Source organism: Hesperophylax consimilis, chromosome 6 (genome assembly GCF_061612785.1).
Source record: "Hesperophylax consimilis isolate HC1 chromosome 6, BYU_Hcon_1.0, whole genome shotgun sequence".
Taxonomy (NCBI): domain Eukaryota; kingdom Metazoa; phylum Arthropoda; class Insecta; order Trichoptera; family Limnephilidae; genus Hesperophylax; species Hesperophylax consimilis.
Window position 1 is genome coordinate 37,120,816 of NC_142841.1, and position 22,584 is coordinate 37,143,399.

General features: G+C 35.2%; 1 protein-coding gene across 1 annotated transcript; it reads right to left on the reverse strand.

The window, feature by feature from the left end:
• Window positions 1–11,600: 11,600 nt before the first annotated feature.
• Window positions 11,601–13,551, reverse strand: LOC149423312 (trypsin-1-like). The gene is made up of 4 exons (XM_089632950.1): window positions 13,500–13,551; window positions 12,463–12,637; window positions 12,092–12,347; window positions 11,601–11,970 (listed from the first exon to the last, which is right to left on the reverse strand). Exons 1-4 carry the CDS (start codon window positions 13,543–13,545, stop codon window positions 11,677–11,679), a joined length of 771 nt encoding a protein of 256 aa, XP_089489076.1. The 5' UTR covers window positions 13,546–13,551; the 3' UTR covers window positions 11,601–11,676.
• Window positions 13,552–22,584: the final 9,033 nt, after the last annotated feature.

The following is a 22,584-nucleotide window of genomic DNA, read 5'->3' on the forward strand; positions in this document are numbered from 1 at the left end:
CAAGAACATGCCCTTCAGACTTAACTAAATACAACGCTTTTAATTTCGAGTTCAACTATGGGGTACCGGGAGAGCAGGAGCTTGCATACAGTGCTTAATCGCCACACTTCATATGTATTGCTGAAGCTGTTACCTGTTTAATTTATATACTAGACCAGGGTTGCCCAATATGCCGCCCATGGACCGCATGCGAACCGGTTGAGGATTTTTGCGGCCTAAAATGAAGCTTTCAGCTACCTGTATTTTGGATTTTGGGATTATATACAAAATCGTTATCGTAAATTTATCAAATTTATTTTATATTTTGTTATTAACCCCGGATTCTCGATGGGGGTTTTGATTTATTGCTTGAAAAATGCTAGGCAAGTCAGCCAAAATTTCTTTAGATCTTTTCAAAAATCCACCGATCTTCATAGAAAGTGTACCGCAATTTGTGAAAATCAACCGTTTTTTTAAACCTACCAAATTCAGATAAAAACCACCATTATTCACAAAAATGAACGAAAGTTTTGAAAGTAAGACGTGAAACCCTACGGAAATTTTTATTCACAATCTGGTCTAATACTGGAAGATAAAACGAAACACTTAGTGAGATCATTCATTCCCCTAGCTGCCAGCAGATAACTCGGAGCGGGTAAGCTACAGTTTAACCAGTGCTCAGCTGTTGCTAGCGATTGACGTTTGCCACTTGTATAGAAATCGTTACATTTGCGACTTCTGAAGCTTTCTTGTTAATTTCGAAAGTCGTCATCATAGTTGTGCATATTATTTTCATTCGATATTTTTATTTATTAATAACTTTAATAACGCCCTTTTTAGAAGCTTTTGCATATTAATAGTAAAAAATATACAATAATACAGTACATTATTTACTATACATAACTAAACCGTCTCAGTAAAAACCAATTGTTTTTGTTAAGTGATAATTTAAATATGTCCACGGACTCGGTATAATTATTTCCCTTCATAAGTATACTGGGCAATGAGGAATACATATGGTAGTTAGTACCAGAATTTCTGAATTGAAATTAATCCCGACTTCTAGTATTTCGTAGTGGAATCCTAAAGCTTATTAAGCTTATTCTGAACCATCAAATACATCATTTAAAATTTTATATAGAAATACCAAGTCAGTGAAAAACCTTCTGTCGGACAATTTAGCATATTCATTTCATTTAAAAGATTATAATTGTAGTTCAACAAAATTTCTGGAATACACATTTTAAAGTTTATAAAAAGGAAGAATTTATTTAGTATTCTTTCAATGGCTTGTACATGAATATCGCAATATGAATTCCAGACGGGAGAATTGTATTCATGTTGAATTTTAACAAAGGCTTCTAATTAGCGATTTTTTTTTATGTGGTGATCAAAAAAAAGATGTGATTGAAAAGTGATGCGTAATTTGTGTTAATGTCTCCAGATTATTGTGATCAATGTTGTAATGGAACACTTAATTTTTTAATCGAATAAATCTGACTATTTGGTTTATCGATATATCTAAGTAAAGTCTGTTTTCGTTGCACCAAATTACAAGTTGACATTATCTCGAAGAATGTTACAATGATAAATATTTTGAAACTGTCTGTCGTCTGCCATCTGTCTGACTGCATAGACTTTTAACCCTTCTGGGGTTCTCACTTTAAACAAAATCTTCAGAACAACGCTTTTTTGCAAATTTTGTCAATTTAACAGTTCAAAAACCTTGTAACTGACCAATATCTCGTGGCAACTTGGAAATCCCAAAATTTTAAACTATTGATTCTCAACACCATAACCCCACCCCAACTGAATAGTAAAAAGTATGCTTTAGGACTGCCTCTGTCTCTTGATCTTCACAATAACGATGAAACACATTTTTGTATTGGAAACTTAAGGCCCTATTTGCCTAACTTTTGGATCAAGAAACAAGCCCACATCGCACTTCTTTTGTTTCTTATTCTACGCCTATCAAAGAGCACACATTTTTAATACCCTCCCGCATAAAATTATGACAGAAAATTTCTAATTATAAAGTTTTAAAATTAGAAATCAAACCACTATTAGAAAACTTCAGCAAAAATAAGTAATTAAGTGGTAAAAATTAAAAAAAAAAAAACTTGCAGACCGAGAACATTTTTCGCTGAAAACCTTTTACATCTTCCTAACTAACCGTGATTGATAGAAATTCGTAGTATCTCTTGCGACAAACAAACAAAAAAGACAAACAGTCTGTTCAAATTCCACCATTATAAATAATAATTTAAGAAGTGAAAAGTTTAAAATTCGTATTTTGATATCAAAATTTCACATACGAAACAGTACAAAAATATAAATGGGAGGTTAAGTAGAATAAACAAAAAGAAACAAAAAATGAAACATACAGGATATAAAAATACGTACAGAGCCAAGGTAAGAATTTACAAGAAAGTACTTACCCACTAATAATACATTGCTAAAAATAGATAATGTTTGTGACGAAAGGCTTAAATCACAGTGAAAACAGATAAACCGTAGCTTCCCACTTCGCGGATTAAAAATATACGAATTTTTTATAAAAACGGACATCCTAACGACATCTGGTGAAGAAAAATTTGATCGAGTTTGTTTGCGGTAGACATCTGTAATAGTTGAAATTATGTCGAGATTCTAGAGCGTAAACACAGAGGTCATTAAAATCGTCTAGGGCAAGAAGGATTCCCCCTTTTTCTTAGGCCTAAAAATAAACATTGAATTTTGTCAACCAATAGATCTAAACAAAAAGCTATAAAATTTTGAGTAACCAATCAGTGAACGGAAAGGCGTGTGTTTACGAAAGACAAAGAAATGAACTTTGGACCCGACATTAAAAAAAGATAATTAATGACATTTCCATTCCCACAGAAATTAGAGGTGAACGCACTGTAGTGTAAACATCGACGCTCAAGGTAACAAATCCTAGGGAATGTTTAGAATAACTGATACATTTATGAGATAGCGAACCATTGAAATCGAGGGCTTTGGGGCCTTTTCATGTTGAAAAACACACACACGAAAATGCAATGGAAAAATTATAAACGTGATAGTATAAAAGAAGGGCGGGAAAGCGAAGGAAAATTACTGGCAGGATTTTCAACCGTCGTGCAATTACCTATGATAGAAGGAGGGTGTCAAGTTCGATGAAAATCGTGCTAAAGAGAGGTGAGAGTGTTGAAAACAATGGGAACTAATCGTTATCAATTTAAGATGAAGCGGAAATATTGGAAAATCAATTTTGAATGAAAATTTCGCGAAAAAATAGACATTTTAGAAAGAGTGCAGCGACTGGACGAAGGGGCGATTCAGAGATTTCGGGCTGCTACAAAGGTCCTAGGAACATGATAATTGAGTACCAAAGGAAGACAGTAAAACTAAACATATAGCGATAGATTAAATTCAGAAAAGTAGGCGTTTTAAATTATTATCAGGGTAGATAGATATTAGAGTTACACAAGACTACAGAAGAAATGACACGAGATAAAAGGTTGACGGTCTCATGTGTATTTTAGAGGATAAACAATCGAAATTCGAACATGATTTTTGTTTACGTTAAAGTAATAAGCCATTAGAAAAACAATTAAATTTAACATGGGGCTTATGAAATGTTTAGATAAAGCAAAAGATATAAAAATTAACTGCTCTAAAATAAAATGAAATTTACGAGCGTAGTACCAAAATTTGAGACGTAAACAGATGTCCAGACGTATGATTTATGTGAATCCTGGTATGAAAGGGATGGATAGTGGGGAGGAGTCTAGGTCAAACAATAAAAATGACGGGTATCCCAGAGTCAAATTAGGTATATCTCCCATAGAAGTGTTGAAAATTATATATTAATTAATAATAAATAAAGGATGAAATTTTCCTGGAGGCAACACACATCAGGAAAAGTGTGGAAAAGATAAAGAAAGGGTAAAGAACGGGGATAAGGAATGATCCAAGTGGAGAAAAGCGATACAATTCTAATTTATCCGTGAAATTAATAAATACGACTTGGAAAATAAGTAATTATAGAGTTATGAGAAATAACATAAGAATAAAGAAGAAATTTGTGGAGGAAAACGTCGCAAATAAAAGAAAATTCAAAAAATAAGGAAAAACTCAAATCTGCGACATAAAAAGAGAAAGTACGGGTGAAAATGGAAAAAGCTCATATAGGTAACAATAAAATTAAGTAGGATTTAGACAAATCGAAATTCAAAAATGCATAGTAAAGATTTCGACATGTATTTAATCATTTTTCGCACGAGATGCATAAAATTGAGATCTATATATATGTTATTGAGGACGGACCTATCGCAAATTGAGAAAAAAAAGGAACACAAAATCATGATATGCTAACTAAATTTTGTATGAACAGGAGAACAAAGGAAGTTTGGGCGATTAACGCAGACTTACTCGATTCGGACCCTATGGGGTTTAGGACAAGGAACGAAAAATAGTCGACGCCCATAGTCAAATGACTGAAATTATCAAAAGAAATTCAGATACGTCTTTTGGAACCTGAGAGGGGTATAAAAGTTCGTGCACATCAGTTTTCAGGGAGTCAGTCGAGGTTTTTGAAAAAAGGTGGTTACGCCGCAGTACTACGTTTTTGGTAAAATTAACAGTTGGAAAATCTCTAAGTGTTAAATTTTAAATAAGTCCCTGGACTTATTTAAGAAAAGAGAATTTTGTGAAAAGTACAAATACTAAAATCAGTGAAATTTTATTAAGTCAGTTTTAATTTAATCAAACAGTGTTGGTAAAAAAAATAGAGTTTAGACTCAGTGCTTAAAAGACTTAAGTGAAAAGTGGAAAAAAGTGATTAGTGAATTATCTAAATTTTAAAATAATTATTTCATTCAAAATGAAAAACATTCAAATTCAATTAAGAGTTTTCGGAAATCTAAAGTGAACGTGATAGCGGATTGATATTTAAAAATAGATTATAATTTAGCATCAATTTTGTAAAAAAAAAATATTAATAATAAATACTTACATCTTAGTTTAAAATAAACACAATTTAGACAGTTCGAAAAGAAATAACAACAAATGTTCAAAACTTTGTTCTAAAAGTAACAGTTCGGGAAAAATTTAATTGTGGATAGTTTAAAATATTGGTGAGAACAGTGCAATTTGGGAGAAAGTTTAACAGATATTTAAATTATTAAGAATTGAGTTAATTAAAAGTTTGCGCAATTCGGAATAAATTTTCTTATAAATTTATATAAAAAGAAATTTAGAATCAAAAAATTGATCAATTAAAATCCATCGTGCGTAAAGCGACAGTGTTAAAAGTGTTTGTCGTTTTAACCAGAATTTTAACATCAATCTACCATTTCGAAAAGAATTTGAAACAGCTCATTCAAAAGTCTAAACTAGAGAAGTGTTATTAAATCAACGGGTTTTCTGGATTAGGATTTCGTTCGGAAGAAAAATTAAATATGAGCTAATTTATATGGATCAAGCAAGAATAAAATATTAAATAAGAATAAATAGTCGAAAGGATTTATTTTGAAATTAGTTGGAAAATACAGTTAATTAGGTAGGATTTCTTCGACAAGGTTTTGTTGTGTAGATCCCAACCGGAAAAACCTTGATGGGGGTAAGTTTTCCTTTTATAAATAATTTTCAGGTCCCAGGAGGCAGAGAAGTGCTGTGAAGTGGAGGTATATCAATTGAATATTAAAATAAAACAACAAAAAGGAATTACACATTAATGTATGCATATTATGTATTTATCTCATTGATGTATTATACTAGATTAGCCCTGTCTAGCTAAATTCATTTTTAAAATGACCCCACATAGCGTACGTCAAAAATATGGAGATGAACTTAACAACCCAACTCTGTTTAAACTCCTTGTACAAGCGTTCAAACTCGTAAGCAAAACCACGGAGAATTTGTTGTCAGAGGTGTTGTAATATGGACATAAAGCCAAAAAGAAACTAACACTTACATCAAATTTTATGTTTTGAATAAGGGCTGAATCAGGAAAGAATTGATAAATAATACAAAATGATTTTAATTAAATTTATATTTTGTTTTTGAATTCTATACAGGTCCTATAGAACCAAAAAAGTATATATTTTTACTATTGTGAATAGGTTTTTTTTTTAATTTACCACAGTATTTATAAAGAATGATATATAATTATTGAAGAAAGCAATCACTTTGTGACTTGAAATCATTTAATTTAATTTAATTTGGTTTTATGCCCAGTCTGGCTTTTGCATGCATTTTAAAACAGAATATATCTTGTAAGCTGTCGAAAGTGATACAAAATAATTAAAACTGGTGAATATAAAATAATATTAGTTAAATATTTAACAGTAACATAAAATTATAGAGACTAGAACAACACTACGTATCATTTAATAATTATACTACTATCATTCAATTAAAAGTTATTTTGTCTTCAACCACTTTGTTAGAATTAAGACATTGTGTCAACTAGTTTTGGTCAGCTAGTTTCTCAACCTTTTTCAAGATAGCATTATTGAAAACTAACCTAAGTACTAAAACTGACCTAACGACTTTACATTAAACATAATGTAAGATTAACCTAAAGAGAGAGATAAATCATAAAATATTGCGGGTTCACAAGCGAGCTGAACCACGAATTATGGAAAAGGAACGAAGCAACCTAATTGAATAAGCAACAATGATTATGACAGAGCTTCAGAGAGCGTATGGGTAAGGGTTAAGGGGGGTGGAGATTACATGATTACAATATATACTTATTTATTTATTTACGCCCGTTAAATAGGATTTTACCATAGACATATGAATATTAGTAGACCTGCCCTAAGTGATTAAAAGCGTATTATCCCCACTCCCCATACCGGTTCCATTGGAGCCGGCTGTGCTCGCGTATGGCCTCAAGTGAAATTTGAAAACGTGACGTCATCATTCTTGTGCGAACTATGGTCGAGGCATCATCGGTTCATTTGACGAAATAACACGGCAAAATGTTGACTTGTACTATGAAAACTTGTAAAAATAGATTTGAAAAAGAGAATAAACCCAATTGTCGTATTACATTCCATATATAAGCATTATTTTACTTTATTTTAAGCATATTCACATCGTATAATATAGATCAGTTTTAGAAACATATACTATCACATCGAGAAACGTCTGGACGCGAAACACAAAGCTGGTTGGTTGCTGGGAAGTAAATTATGAACATTTATAAAAGTGTCGTAACTAAATACTTAAACGAAATATTCGACTCTGAAAATAGAAGAAATTTTTTTTTGCCGAATTTGGACTTCGCAAATTTGTTCATAACGTGGCGAATAATTTGCGCTCCCATGTAAAAATGTCTATTCATTCAAAAGCAGATTTTACTTTTAAGAAGTAAATGGTGATATTATAATGCGAGATGCCTATTTACTGTCAGATTGATTTATTGACGAATCACAGTCAGCCTTACTCCCTTCGTTCTTCAACAGTTGATTTTACCCCTCGCCATTATCTTCTCGTCTATTAATTCCTATGTCTGTGGATTTTACGTATTATTTACGGCATTCACGCACATCGGTTGTTGCAATTCTGATAGAGGAACAACCGGCTTTTCGATTACAAAAAAAGTTTCAGCTGGATTGAGAACCAGTCCTGTTCGAGAAAAAACAATGACGGTATCTCTTTTGGCAGGACCTGTGCCCATAGTGGACAGCGACTGTCCGATATCAGCCTGAAAACACCGACATTATCAATTAAAACCTGATCAATCCATAATAAACTTTATAAAGTTTTTTATAATTACCGGAAAAACAGGCAAAGTTTTGCAGTCTACACGTCGGAGGCCGCTTGCAGTGAGATAAATATGTTTAAAAATTATTAGAGCAAACGCGGTTTCCTGCTGATGGTACCCAGTTATTGTCACATAATTGAATTCGGATTGTTTCTAACCATTTCTCCATTTTTTCCGGTTTTGTGGGGAAACCTAAGCGAAAATACCCATTAAAAAAATGAATTCATTAAATGACGCAAATTTATTTCTATCAATTCTTCTACAAAAAATCGAAAAGGCGAAGCAGATATTACCCGAAAGGCAATACCGACTTAATACAACCCTGATTGGCAAAATGCACGGACCAAATAATTCACACACACTTGAGCTGTCACGCGTGTCAACGCTAGACGACTAATACATCAATAATTATCACGCATTGGTTGCGTGATATTTGTATATCCGCACGTGATAATAATTAACATGAATCACCCTATTGGTGGATTCCTTGTGGGTGTGTTATTCATGTGACGTCAGGAATTTTACCAGCAAAAATAGCTGACAAGCAAAATAGCTTAACTCTAGACCAACAAAAGGTAAAACGCAATGCACAGTGCCCATCTCGCATTGCGACACAATGCGTGCGCCTTTTCATAAATGTGCACGTGAACCAAACCAAAATTGTGTTGGGGTTATTTTTCAATGGTTATGCCGTGTCTAGTCTTATTTAGTCTATGATTTATCTATAAAAAAAATAAAGTAATATATTGTATATAAAGAATATATATATGAGTAATGTATGTAACTACATGTATATGTATATATATATTTATCATTTAATCGAAACATTGGAATGGCGATTTAAATACCTACCTATGTACATATCTAAAGAAAATATGAATACTATAATATAAAAATATTGAAAAGAAAATATGTATTTATTAATGTTCAAGTCCAAGTAGAATCATATATTTTATATTTATTTATTAATATATGTACTATTACTTAACATATTTTGGCAATCGAGATATGTGTACCTTAATTTATGTATATATATATTTATTCTTCATTTAACCTCTAGTAATTTTACTAAATTCGGAAAATGAAATGAATAGGTCAACTTTAAAAAAAAGGGACTGATTTAAATACCAAAGTTGTGAGGTTTTAATTAACTTGCACCTAAAAAAGAACCCAACTGACTTATAAGGAGAGGTAGAGATATTTTTTAAATAAACAATCTCACATCTGGGTTAGTGTGTCAAAGGAGGTGTTTACATTATCGATTTGTTTATAAATAAAGCGCACACTGGAGAACTGGGTCAATTACATAGTTTGAAAACGACCTTGGCTGCAACTAGACAATTATCAGGATGTCATTGTGCAATGTGCAGCGTTTCGGGATATTCGCAAATACCTATCATTCACAAACGACAATCGAAAAATCACGGGTTAGTAAGATTTATATCGAAATATTACATGAAACATTTGAATATCATTGATTGAGAATTCGCGTAGGTTTCTTTTAGTTACTTGAAACAGCTGGAAGTTGCGCACTCTCAAATACCTATCATTCACAATCGACAATTGAAAAATCACGGGTTAGTAAGACTTATATCGAAATATTATACGAAACATTTGAATATTATTGATGGAGTGTTCGCATAGATCCCATCAGTTGCCTGAGACAGTTGAGAGTCGTGTACCCTCTTATGTGGCAATCAATTACATGAAACAGTTGAAAAATCACGGGATAGGATGAACCAAATTTAATGTTGAACCCTGGAGGAAAAATTTAAAATAAATACAGTTCATCCATAGGAGGCAGTGGTCGCTTCTATAACAAGACTATTAACCAAACAAAATAGAGATGGCGATTCTTTTAAATAAAAACGTCAAAAACAAACAAAAAGCCTGGAGTTCGATAGCTCTCCAAAACAAAGTAGCAATAAGATCTTATTTTATTAGTATTTATTCATATTTTCCTATTAGTATTTATGTATCGAGATATCGGACTCATGACTCACAGCCCTGGGATTTGAGATTCTCGGTTCCCAATGTTTTATATGAGAAAATGTTACATTGTGAATTATAAACCTTTCCCAAAATGTATGTATACATATATATCTTTGAATGTATTGTCCATTGGAGAATGCGGACCTGCATACAGCTTGCATTTTAGGTCTTCGGATCACTCTCGCATTTTCTCTTGGAGTGGTGGCAAGCCTAGGAAACTTGTCATTACAACAACCGTGAGTATATGATTGTATATAGGACGAAACCGGTTCGCCCTAAGTAAATTGTAGTCCAAGGAGGAGTCGGAATTTGGGAGTATCAAGGCTCGGGAGAAGACCTGAAGGCAGTGCATGATGACGAAGGAAGATTTTTTTGGGACGCGGTAACTTAGGTACCAATCAATTGAATCGTGTCACAAGATTGTGCAAATTTCTAGTTGACTCTCGATCACCTTGTTTACTTGCAGGAGGATGGGAGCCAAATTATGCCAGCAAAGGGCTATTCTGAGTTCGTCAAATATGCAATTAACTAATTACAACCTACTAAATCAATCTTTACATGTACCTTATAGCAGCAGAGTCATAAAGGAGTGGCGCCAAACAGACACAAGAGTTTACCAAAATCAAATTTACTAACAACTAACCATTTGAGTTATATTAAATTACCTGTCCAAATAAACATGAATAATATCTTCTACCAGCGTTTAACTACGACTTTATTAGGGTGCAGTGAATCAGAATAGTTACAATAGGAAAGCTAGCTCATTCAGAGAAATCATTTAAGTCTAGATTTGCAATGGAAAGATTCAATTTTGAAACTCAACGCCTTGATCAGAATCAAAAGGGTTACCACAAAATGAAAGTTATTAAAATCCTATATCATTAACCAAAAAATTACACAACGTTTGATGGAATTTAATTACAATATAAATACGAAAATATTTGCGTTCAAGATCGTAAATAACGTATTAATTAGTTAAGTACATATGTCTTTAAAGATATATAGTACAAGAGAGCTTTAAGTAGCTTTCTGTAGTTATCAAAGAAATTAAGGGTCCAATTTTCATGGAGGCTTATGTGTTGTGGGGGGGGGAATTTTCCATCCCTGCGAACACATATGCAAAGCCTTAGAGAAAAATAAATAAATATCGGTCATAGCCAAGAGAGAAAAAAATTTTATATTGTTTTATACAAATAAAAGAATGGCGAAAAGATGAAAATATCACATGTTTGATTATCATTTCTTGCTCGAGGAAAAGTGACAGAAAGTAACAAGAGAAACTACAACACGACAAGAATTACGTTTTTTAGTTTTTATAGGTTTTTAAGAAATATTCCTTGAAAGCCTTACTTTGAATCTTTTGTATATGCTGGCTGTTTTAAAACATATCTGGAAGAGAGTTATAGAGTGTGTACACTATATAGTAAAGAGATTATATCGCCTATTTTGTATCGTGCGTCGGAGGAATGCGGATTTTATCGTTATTCTGGGTATTATGGTTGTGGATATCTTGAGTGTAAAGTAGTTTGATGTCAGTGTGGGTTGATTGTTGGTTAATATAAGAAATGCAATGCGGGCGTGTTTCGTGAACATTATTTGGTTAAAATTCATTTGCAGAATTCTGTTTCATCAACAGATGAACATCGTTAATGAATCTAAAGTAAGATTCTTTGTAATCCCTTGTGCTAGGCATTTTTGTTTTCGTTAAATTAAGTCAGATAACCCAAATTGACATTATGGCCGTATTTTTTTAATTCCCTTCCAAATCTACAGTATGTGATTATAAACTGATGTGTGAGGAGACATGAAGATAATGGAAACAAATAATTTCAGAGTTGTAGTTTTATTATCACAAGTATCAAATGTTCACTAGGAATACATAACAATGAAATAATGAAGATCTGAAAGAAGATGGTCGGCTGCAAACAATTATTTAGTTTGTTTATTTACAGCTGTGCCTCAACCCAGTCAACCAAGGCTGGTACGCGAGACCATACTCCGGGGTACCTGGCCTGAGCACAGCCACTTCCCCAGGAAGTAACTCCGACAATGACTCCATCAACGACAAATGGACCACCAGAGTCTCCCTGGCAAGCATCAACGCCACCGACTCCCAACAGACCTCCACAGATCATCCTGTCGGTGACGGGGTTGAATCCGGCATAGGCAGCTACGCAAGCAGCCTGGTCGACAACGGGGAGGGTCACCTTGCGGAGGGTGCTTGGGATGGAGCCTCCTGACTGTTGGAAAGAAAGTTAACATTAATTTAATTCATCATTATCGACTAGATACTAGTTTTCACATGCGTATAATATATTTTCATAAAATACGTATACATATATAGGCCATGAATCAACTTACGGAGGTAGTTCCCCATCCGGTGACGAGAGCTAGAGAGTCAGTGGGAACATTTTGGTTCAGGGTTGGCAGAGGAATGATCTTTGTGTTGATGTCATCGATGGCGATAGCTTCTGAGAGGATGAGGACGGCGATGTCATAGTCGAGCTTGGCAGCGGAGTACTGGGGGTTGGTCACCACCCTGGACACCTTGTAGGAAGCGCCACCAGATGCGTGCTGGCTAGATCCGGCACGGACATTCCATGCTCCAGCAGAGGTTCTGTAATAATTAATTCAGTTTATTAGTGGATTGTCCTACTCATCATGTGGCGGCCAAAAACTTTTTTTTTACGCCATCAATTCGTGATAACAAAATGGCCAAGTGTTTAACTTACGAGACGGTGCAATGTCCAGCGGTCAGAATGACGGTGGTGGTGATGATGGAGCCTCCACAACGGAGTCCTCCATTGTACTGGAGAGCCACCTGCCATGGGGCATCCTGGATGGAAGCCTCGGTTCCTCCAACAATGGGGGAGGATCCGATTCCGCGTATTGGACCGAGGGTGCCGGCTGGAGAAACATATTAACTATTAATATTCATTCAAGACATTTAACAACTTTATTTTTATAACGAATTCTCACAGACATAGGAATTAATAGACGAGAAGATAATGGCGAGGGGTAAAATCAACTGTTGAAGAACGAAGGGTGTTAAGCTGACTGTGATTCGTCAATAAATCAATCTGACAGTAAATAGGCATCTCGCATTATAATATCACCATTTAGTTCTTAAAAGTAAAATCTGCTTTTGAATGAATAGACATTTTTACATGGGAGCGCAAATTACTCGCAACGTTATGAACTAATTTGCAAAGTCCAAATTTGGCAAAGTAAATTTCTTCTGTTTGCAGAGTCGTAGTTAGTTTCAGAGTATTTAGTTAAGACACTTTTACAAATGTTTCATAATTTACTTACCCCAGTAAACAACGATGAGCACACTTGAGAATCGCTACATTGTGATGTGATAGTTTATGTTTTTAAAACTGATCCATATAATACGGTGTGAATAAGCTTAAAATAAAGTAAAATATTGCTTACTTATGGAATGTAATACGACAATTGGGTTTATTCTCTTTTTCACATCTATTTTTACAAGTTTTCATATCACAAGTCAACATTTTGCCGTGTTATTTCGTAAAATGAACCGATGATGCCTCGACCATAGTTCGCACAAGAATGATGACGTCACGTTTTCAAATTTCACTTGAGGCCATACGCGAGCCCAGCCGGCTCCAATGGAACCGGTATGGGGAGTGGGGATAATACGCTTTTAATCACTTAGGGCAGGTCTACTAATATTCATATGTCTATGCGAATTCTACAAAATTTACCGGCTTTTTTGTAAAAATATAATATTTTTTGGATAACTTACCCGAAGCCACAGCGACGAGGGCAGCGAGTACTACGAATTGGAACATCTTGGTAATGATACCTTGCTTTGTTTTGTTTGTTTATTAATACCAGTTTTTATAACAAATTATCTTAATATTTGCGATAAGAAAATAGTCTTGAGAAGACTGAAATTATTTGAATTTTACCTACCATTAATAACACTAATCTATAGTTTCTCGTGTCAGATCAATCAAAATGATAAAAAAGCGTGTGGAAATCCCAGCGCTGCTTATATTTTCTAGATATTAATGATTTTGAATTACTGTCATTGATATCACGAGTTTGTGCTCTAAATGTGTTACAATTAAAAAAAGACAACAAGCAAATAATGCTGTGTTGTATCCCGATTCCCTTTCTTCCATCTTTGCACCTATTGGGTGTAGAAATAAGTGCGAAGATCCAAAGAAAAGTCGTCCAAATAATTAATTATGAGATTATAGCTTGTACGGTGGTGTGGTAGATGGATAACGCATTTAAGGCGAATTTTGATTAATATTTATAACGAATTGGTGAACATTATGAATACCAAAAAATATGCTTTAGATAAATTGAAGATTTTCCTATCGTTTCGCTTGAGTAGAATACAAATAAAATAAAAAATTTACCCAATAAAAAATATAAATGCAAACTACTAAAAAAATACTTTTTCAATAGAAATGTATGAACGCAAAAAGGAAACAACTTAAAAAATTCAGTATTATACCTAAGATTATCTGTAACAGCTTGAATTGATTAACTTTTTTGCTTTCTTATAAAATTATTTACAAAATAAATAAAAACCAATTTTTTGCTTGAAATGGAACCTTTCTAGACTCCGTTTGTCAAGCGATTTTAATGCTTATTACCTACGATATAAGGTATACCAAGAATATACACATTTTTGGCTTGTAGCTTCCTCTTAACGCTTGACGTTTCGTTAACTTAATGTTTTTGCTTGTTTATTTGTGTTAAACATATATCACTACGCACTCGTCTCCATATTACAATATTATTGTTTTTCATTATTCTTCTATTGTTTTCGTATAATTATTACTTTTCTAGTTGGTTTTTTATGAAATCTCTTTATGTTGATTTGACACAGTTCTTTATTTGTTTTTGAAAGCTATATTGTTTGTTCTGCTTTTTAATTAAGACCGGTATCGTATCCTTTTTCCAAAAGAAGTATTCATTGTAGTTCAGGAGGTCTAGCACGGATGATCGATAAAGCCATTCGTCTATAGTGTGCTAAGATATGGGTTAAACCGGGAATCGAACCTGGTTATTAAATTGGCTAAGCTCAGATAAAATGGTAGAGAGATGAGGCTCGTGTACTGTCAGGGGCGGGCAGCTTCTTTGGTCATCAGGCTCGTCCATCGGTTAGGAGGTCAAAGGGTAGGTTTATCACACAATAATAACACATGGGTAGTAAGGCACAAGGTATATTAATTGTCTCGAGAAATACAGGTTGACATAGATCTCCCTACTAACTCTCTCTACTAATTTGTGACGACCAGATAAAGCGTGGATTCTACACGAATTTACGAGAATTGAACACAAAAAAGGGGGAAGGTTGAAAGCTTACGATTCGCCTTGAGATGTGGTACATCATGTTGACCCAGGTTTCCCGCGCTTAGAAAGCAGCGGTACTGATGGTGTGGTAATATGCACTGGGGATTTTACACGAGAACGGGACTCCATTGAGTTTAGTTCGAACCGAGATAATAAACATGACTGCTAGTTTGATGGCGAAATGTATCTAGTTAAACTGGAACGAGATCGCGTCCGTTATTGCGTAATCATGCAAGCCATGCCCGCGAGGGGTTTTCGCCATCGTGAGCGACCGTGTTGCTAAGACCAAGGTCGGATTTGCACTTCCGAAGCGCGCTTAGGGCCGCCCGTGTTGACCGCGAGCAGTGTGGGTGGTCCAAGTCGATCACGTATTTCGACCATCTGGTCGCGTGTGTCGCAACTAGTGAGGGGAAATTGGGGCTAGTGTGCATCCTTTTTATAGGGTAACTTGTATTACGTAACACATTCCCCCTCCGCCAGTAAAAGGCGACGTGGTAATGAAGCTTTAGGCACTAAAAATCCTCTTCATCTTGTCGTGAGGTGAGTAGAGAGAGAAAAAAAACAGTGTTGATTTGCAAAAAAAAAACAAAGAGAAAAGAAAAAAAAAAAAAATATGGTTATGCAATGGTGAAAAGACAAACTACAAGGTTATGCAGTGATGGCAAGAACAACATACAAGGTTATGCAGAGATGACAAGAACAACATACAAGTTATGCAGTGATGAAAAGACAAACATACAAGGTTATGCAGTGATGAAAAGACAACAACCTGACTCTAAAATTTCATTGGTCTGTAAGCTAAGTTTGAAGAGCGTAGTGTTCGTTGAGTACCAAGTAGACGTAATTTCACTGTAGTTATTAAAGTTACACTTTCACTGTAACTTGACCCATTTGAGATTGCACTCAAGTATCACTAGGGCCATAGAAATTGAACTGTGCTTCTTGGTTGTGGTTGAGAGATGGTGATGCTGAGGGCCAGAAGTATCCGGGTTCTGATGTTGTACCAGCGTGAATTCCATTATGCTGATGTGGTGGGGCAGTGGTTGTCAAGGTGAAGTGAAGTTGGTAAAGACATGGAGTAATACCAGTGAGTAGATTGATGATTGATGCGTGTGATGGCTATTATGTTGAGTTTGCGCATCGGCAAGTGGTTGATTTGTACAATGGCCCATAGTTGATTGTACGACGGCAAGTAGTTGATTGCACAATGGCAAGTGGTTGATTTGTACAACCGGCAGGTGGTTGATTGCACAATGGCAAGTAGTTGATTGCACAATGGCAAGTGGTTGATTGCACAACGGCAAATAGTTGATTGCACAACGGCAAGTGGTTGTTGCTCAAACGGCAAATAGTTGATTGCACAACGGCAGGTAGTTGATTGCAGGAACATAACTAACCTTGAGCTGGCATGCTCTGAGGTTGGTTCTTTTGAATGTGGTTTGAATGATGAGACAACTTGATTTGCAACTGCACGTACGACTCACACCTAATTTGGGTGCGGTCGGGTGTTTTTTGGTACGCAGAGATTGGAGAGAAGTGAGTGATGGAAGTGAAGGCGGCAAAGAAGTGAAGCTCAGCTTGCAGGTGATGAGGAGGGCTGCTGGTCTTCTTTTTAATCCGGGGACAGGTTATTATTATAGTCAAAATTCTTGAAGTTTACCTGCCTGGTAGACCAATGATGAAAAAACGTTTGGAGAGAAACAAATTGTGTTCAAGAGAAAAGACAAAAAGACAAAAAAAACGTTGTTGGTTAGAGAGGAGAGAGTAGAGAGAGATCTATTATGCTGACTATACCATGAGTATCCCGAGATTGGGGAGACAAAAAAAACTATCATGACTGGCGTGAGGTTACCTATTTGATTTACAAGGTACAGGTAGGTGGTTGTGCCGTAGTAACACCAAGTTTCTGAAAGAAGTTGGCCTTCCATTGCCGGTGTTAGCGCTTGAGCGATAACAACTTACGACTTTCAAAATTACAAGAAATGTGTTGATTACCTAGGAATGGGGTGAAAAAGGAAATATTTGAAGCAAATTTCATGGATAAAGATTGTCTTAAAGACAGACGATACGCTATGTGCGTAGGGTACACCTTCCAGATTCATGAAATCAACCTCAAGAATAATGAGGGATGAGGAAAAAATGGCGTTGAGCGAGAAGGTCTGCTGGTGATGGAGCTAATTCTCCGTTCGATCTTTTTCAGAGAACGAAATGTGGTCAACCAGCAGATTTCTTAGCTCTTTACAAATATACATGAGTTTGATGGAAGGGTGAAGGATGGAGGGTTTGAGCAGCGAAAATTGATAGTGACTGAGCTAATTCTCAATTCGATCTCTATGTGAGGACGAAATATATCAACCAGCAAATTTCCTAACTCTTTACAAATATACATGAATTTGATGAAAAGGTGAAGGAGAATACACAGTAATAACAATCTAATCTTTCACGTGTATTTGGTGAAAGATTAGGGGTCGTTTTTAATCTTCTACAGTTTGTGAGAACATGACAGACCCTTGCTCAAGCTTCACAAACCTGGGAGTTTTTCTTATTCGTCTCCCAGACAACGAGTTAGGTGGTTTTGTGTCACTGTCTCAATTAACTCCCACGACACGATACCTCATAACCAACAGTGAAGCTGATGGCTAGTCCATGGTCAATGGATAGTGGATGGTTCTTGGGTCCGCTTGACAAGAAGTCCACAGGTATCAGTTAGCGTAAAAAAATTTGCTGAATGCACAGCTTCATGTTTGTTTGAAGAGAACAAAAAATTTCACTACAGTGAAGGACATTTCCTTCAGTGTCATGAGTTATACAAAAGGGTCCCAATTAAGGGCGACAAGTCAGGGTAAAATGATCTACGTCTGGTAGAACAAGTACATAGTGTCAACTTATTTAAAGAAAACAACAACAAGATATTGTATCGTTCGCACGAATCATGGTAAATATTATAACGTTTCCACGTCTCATGTAGAAATTGAACGAATTACGAAAGAACCCTAGTATTGAAAGGACGGTACAACATAGATATTTATAACCATTTATGGAACAAATTATCTCTTTGGCCACAGTGTATGTGAGCCAGTAAAAAAGTAATTATAACGAACTTCTCGTATCACGGTAGATATTATAACATTCTCATGTATAGCGTTAGATTTTATAACGATCCCTCGTCTCATGGTGGATATTGTAACATTCTCATGTATCATGAAAATAACATATCAACGTTCAATAATAAAAAAGTACCGTTTCAATACCGGAAAAAGATACATACACAATGTCAAAAACAATCAAGTAGTGGCTATTGGTATTATCAAAAAGGACAATGGCATAACCTTTGGTTGGGTTTATGTGTTTAGTTGGCAATAATACAAGACATATGCCTAAAGATGTCTTACGCCAGACACACAGTATAGCAGAAGAGACCTATTTGGTTTTACTAACTCTTTGCTTACAAAATGTTGAGATGGCATAACCTTTGGTTGGGTTTATGCTTTAAGTTGGCAATAATACAAAACATATGCCTATAAGGATGTCTTAGACAAGACATACATATAGCAAAAGAGACCTACTCGGTTTTACTTACTCTTTGCTTACAAAAAGGTTTGTAGTGGTTTATTTAAGACCTTTTTTAGGGTTTTACTTACTTAAAATGACCAAACACAAAACGGGGAACACACTTGGTGTTGCCAAAATTGCCACAAACACGAATGTTGTGAACTTTATGTTACAAGTAGATACAAGAGGCACCTAGAGACACAGGATGACTTAATATAAGTGACCTGGCTCGGTGTATTTGACAAGGCAAATTAATGTCATTTAAGTCAAAATATAGTACATAATATAACAAATTGGGGTCAGAAAGTTGAGATCTTAAGATTTTACATACTCAATGTGACCGAAAGGTGTTATTGTTATTGATGAGGAGGACAAAGCGGCGTTTGTTCTTCTTTACAACAACCTTTTTCAGAATTGACGTGTCAATATCAAATTCTGAAAAAACAACAAATTAGAGCAAATGGGAATATTGAGCGCCATTCAATTTTTTAGACAAAACTGAAAAAACTTTAAAAAAAGGTAATTGTAACTTTTATTTGTTACACCTTTGTAAACATGAATCAAATGACGATACCAAACTGGAATTTACACACGCATTATGATTACAAGTTACAGGGGTAGAAAATTCACCTCAATTGGGTGTATGTTGCAAAGGGTCATTGTTTTATGTACGATGGAGCCCAATGGAACAAATGTGACGAACAAATGTGAAAGAACAATGTGAAAAAACAATGTGAAAAACAAAGAACATGAGAGAATTAAAAAATTTTTTACATATAATGTTGTACGTGACTTTTTGTGGTAGTTAAGACAAAAAATAGTTATATATTTAGTGTCGTAGGTGTCAGAATGGTGACGACTGACAACTGATGTCCAGGGTCATGACTCCGGGAGCATCAATCGTTTTGGAGGTGGAAAAAGTCTCTTGACTGGAATGACGTCAATTCCAGAGAAGATACGTACAAAATATGAGTACAATTTATATACATTACACGGTGAGGTGTGACAAAGAAACAAAAATAACAAAAGGTTTATACAAAAGAGCATAGTAGTACATGTATGGGTGAGAAATGATTAAAAAAACCACAGTTGACACTTCTGTGTTTTTTGAAAAATGAGAAGGTTACCTTGCAGAGGTCGAAATGCGAGTTTTTATGAAACTTACGCGATGAGACATGCTGTTTGTCTGCACGAGGGCCAAATCTCGTGGGACAAAGGTAGAGCCAAAATTTTGTTAGCTATGTATGTGGTGACCTAGTGAAGGTGGTGTCTATTGTGTCCACGCTTCCTAGTTTGACAATATCTTTCACATGGTAGTTACCGATGTGTTTACCAGAGGCGTCCGATAGGGTATACACTACATCTGAGATTTTTCTCAGCACTTTTGCTTTAACAAAGCGAGGAGCTAGTTTTGCAGAGAAGTACAAAGCACCTTGTGAAAGTGTGTTGTTGCGTCTCCAAACTGTGTCGTTTTCCTTAAAGGTAACATGTTTCCTGCGTAGATTGTATCTGTTTGTGTCAGCAATTATACTGCCGGGTTGAAATTGCAGCCCTTTTATGTATTTCCTGTTGTGAAATGCTGCGTATTTAATCAGGACGTTTTTGGTTTTGTTGAAAGGAGAAATATTCCTGTCTTTTAATTCCTTTTCTAAACTTTGAGTACTTTGAGAGCAGATGTTGGCTATTATGCCTAAGGTGTTGTTTTGAGGATTCATTTTGTGGAAGTTGATTTAAACTTTGTGAGAAGAAAAAGAATTATCTGAGTGTGTGGCTGGTTGTTTTTCAAAAAAAAATACCAGGGGTTTGCTTGTGATGGTTGGTGAAGAATTTTGTGAAATTTTTCAAAGTCCTAGTATGGAAAAAAAAATGGCCAGCGGTTTCCTTGTGTTTTTGATGGAAAAATTCCTGAGATAGTGCGCTTTTTGAAAAATTTCCGAAAATTCTTCAAAGTTCCAATTATGGAAAAAAAATGGCCAGCGGTTTCCTTGTGTTTTTGATGGAAAGTCCCTGAGATTGTGCGTTTTGAAAAAATTTCCGAAAAATTTTCAAAGTTCCAATTATGGAAAAAAAAATGGCCAGCGGTTTCCTTGTGTTTTTGATGGAAAAATCCCTGAGATAGTGCGCTTTTGAAAAATTTCCAAAAAATTTTCAAAGTTTCAATTATGGAAAAAAAATGGCCAGCGGTTTCCTTGTGTTTTTGATGGAAAAATTCCTGAGATAGTGCGCTTTTTGAAAAATTTCCGAAAATTCTTCAAAGTTCCAATTATGGAAAAAAAATGGCCAGCGGTTTCCTTGTGTTTTTGATGGAAAGTCCCTGAGATTGTGCGTTTTGAAAAAATTTCCGAAAAATTTTCAAAGTTCCAATTATGGAAAAAAAAATGGCCAGCGGTTTCCTTGTGTTTTTGATGGAAAAATCCCTGAGATAGTGCGCTTTTGAAAAATTTCCAAAAAATTTTCAAAGTTTCAATTATGGAAAAAAAAATGGCCAGCGGTTTCCTTGTGTTTTTGATGGAAAAATCCCTGAGATAGTGCGCTTTTGAAAAATTTCCGAAAAATTTTCAAAGTTCCAATTATGGAAAAAAATGGCCAGCGGTTTCCTTGTGTTTTTGATGGAAAAATCCCTGAGATTGTGCGTTTTTGAAAAATTTCCGAAAAATTTCAAAGTTCCAATTATGGAAAAAAAAATGGCCAGCGGTTTCCTTGTGTTTTTGATGGAAAAGTCCCTGAGATTGTGCGTTTTTGAAAAATTTCCGAAAAATTTCAAAGTCCTAGATGAGTGAAGGAAATTTTTGAAAAAAAAATTTCCAAGTCTTTGATTTGAGAAAAAAACGGCCAGGGGTCTCCTTGCAATTTTAGTGGAAAAGTCCCTGAGATTGTGCGTTTTTGAAAAATTTCCGAAAAAGTTCAAAGTCCTAGATGAGTGAAGAAAATTTTTGAAAAAAATTTCTTCCGAAAAAAAAATTTCAAAGTGCAGATTTCGAGAGAGTATTGTTTGTTTCTTTCAACAATTAATTGGAGGGTTGTTTGTGATTCGAGACATATTGTCTGAATTTAAGCAGAACCAGTGTTTGGTTATTTACTCGTAAAGATTCCCTTTCCCTTGGACAATCGACAGGCCATTGCGGAGAAGCGCCGAGGGTCCGGGTTTACGTCAATCGCGAATCTCAATTATATGTAAAGGGTAAGTCGGCTTTCAAGACTTTTCTTTCAAAAAGGATACTCTACCCACCTTTATTACATATAAAGCGGAATTATCAAATGACAGAAGGGCGTTAGTTTTCCTTGTCTATGTATTTTGCAGAACGATGCTGGCTTATGGCTCCACTAACAAGGAATTTATTTTGTATCATGTACAAGATTTGAAACTGTTGAATTGTAGATTATTGTAGTTCATTCTCTCTAATAGTTGCACTTGGAAAGTAAACCATTGTGGTTTTGGATCACTATGTGATGTTTGAGATGTCCGAAAAGAAGTAAACGTCGATTGCGCACTTTGTGATGGAATACCGGTACTTAAAATTTTGTCGAGTGACGATTCGTAAAACTTGTAATTTAACACCGAATAGTTTTAATGTGACACGGTTGTTTTAAATTTGACGCGATGGTTTGTAGAATAGCTAAGATTTATTGGAAGAAAACATTGTTATTCAAAGGTTAATACAAAACAAGGCATGAAAACAGAGTGAAGGAGTACAAGATTATTTCCAATTTGACCTCCCGATGGACGATTAATTACCAAAAAAAACCACGTTTTTGCGCCAGTGCTAAGTATTGGTTAAACCGGGAATCGAACCTGGTTATTAAATTGGCTAAGCTCAGATAAAATGGTAGAGAGATGAGGCTCGTGTACTATCAGGGGCGGGCAGCTTCTTTGGTCATCAGGCTCGTCCATCGGTTAGGAGGTCAAAGGGTAGGTTTATCACACAATAATAACACATGGGTAGTAAGGCACAAGGTATATTAAT

Coding starts and splice junctions, on each gene's coding strand:
- LOC149423312 (XM_089632950.1), bottom strand. CDS start 13,545: ATGTTCCAATTCGTAGTACTCGCTGCCCTCGTCGCTGTGGCTTCGG. Junction 12,638..13,499: donor CCTCGTCGCTGTGGCTTCGG/GTAAGTTATCCA, acceptor ATGTTTCTCCAG/CCGGCACCCTCGGTCCAATA. Junction 11,971..12,091: donor CCGGATGGGGAACTACCTCC/GTAAGTTGATTC, acceptor TCTTTCCAACAG/TCAGGAGGCTCCATCCCAAG.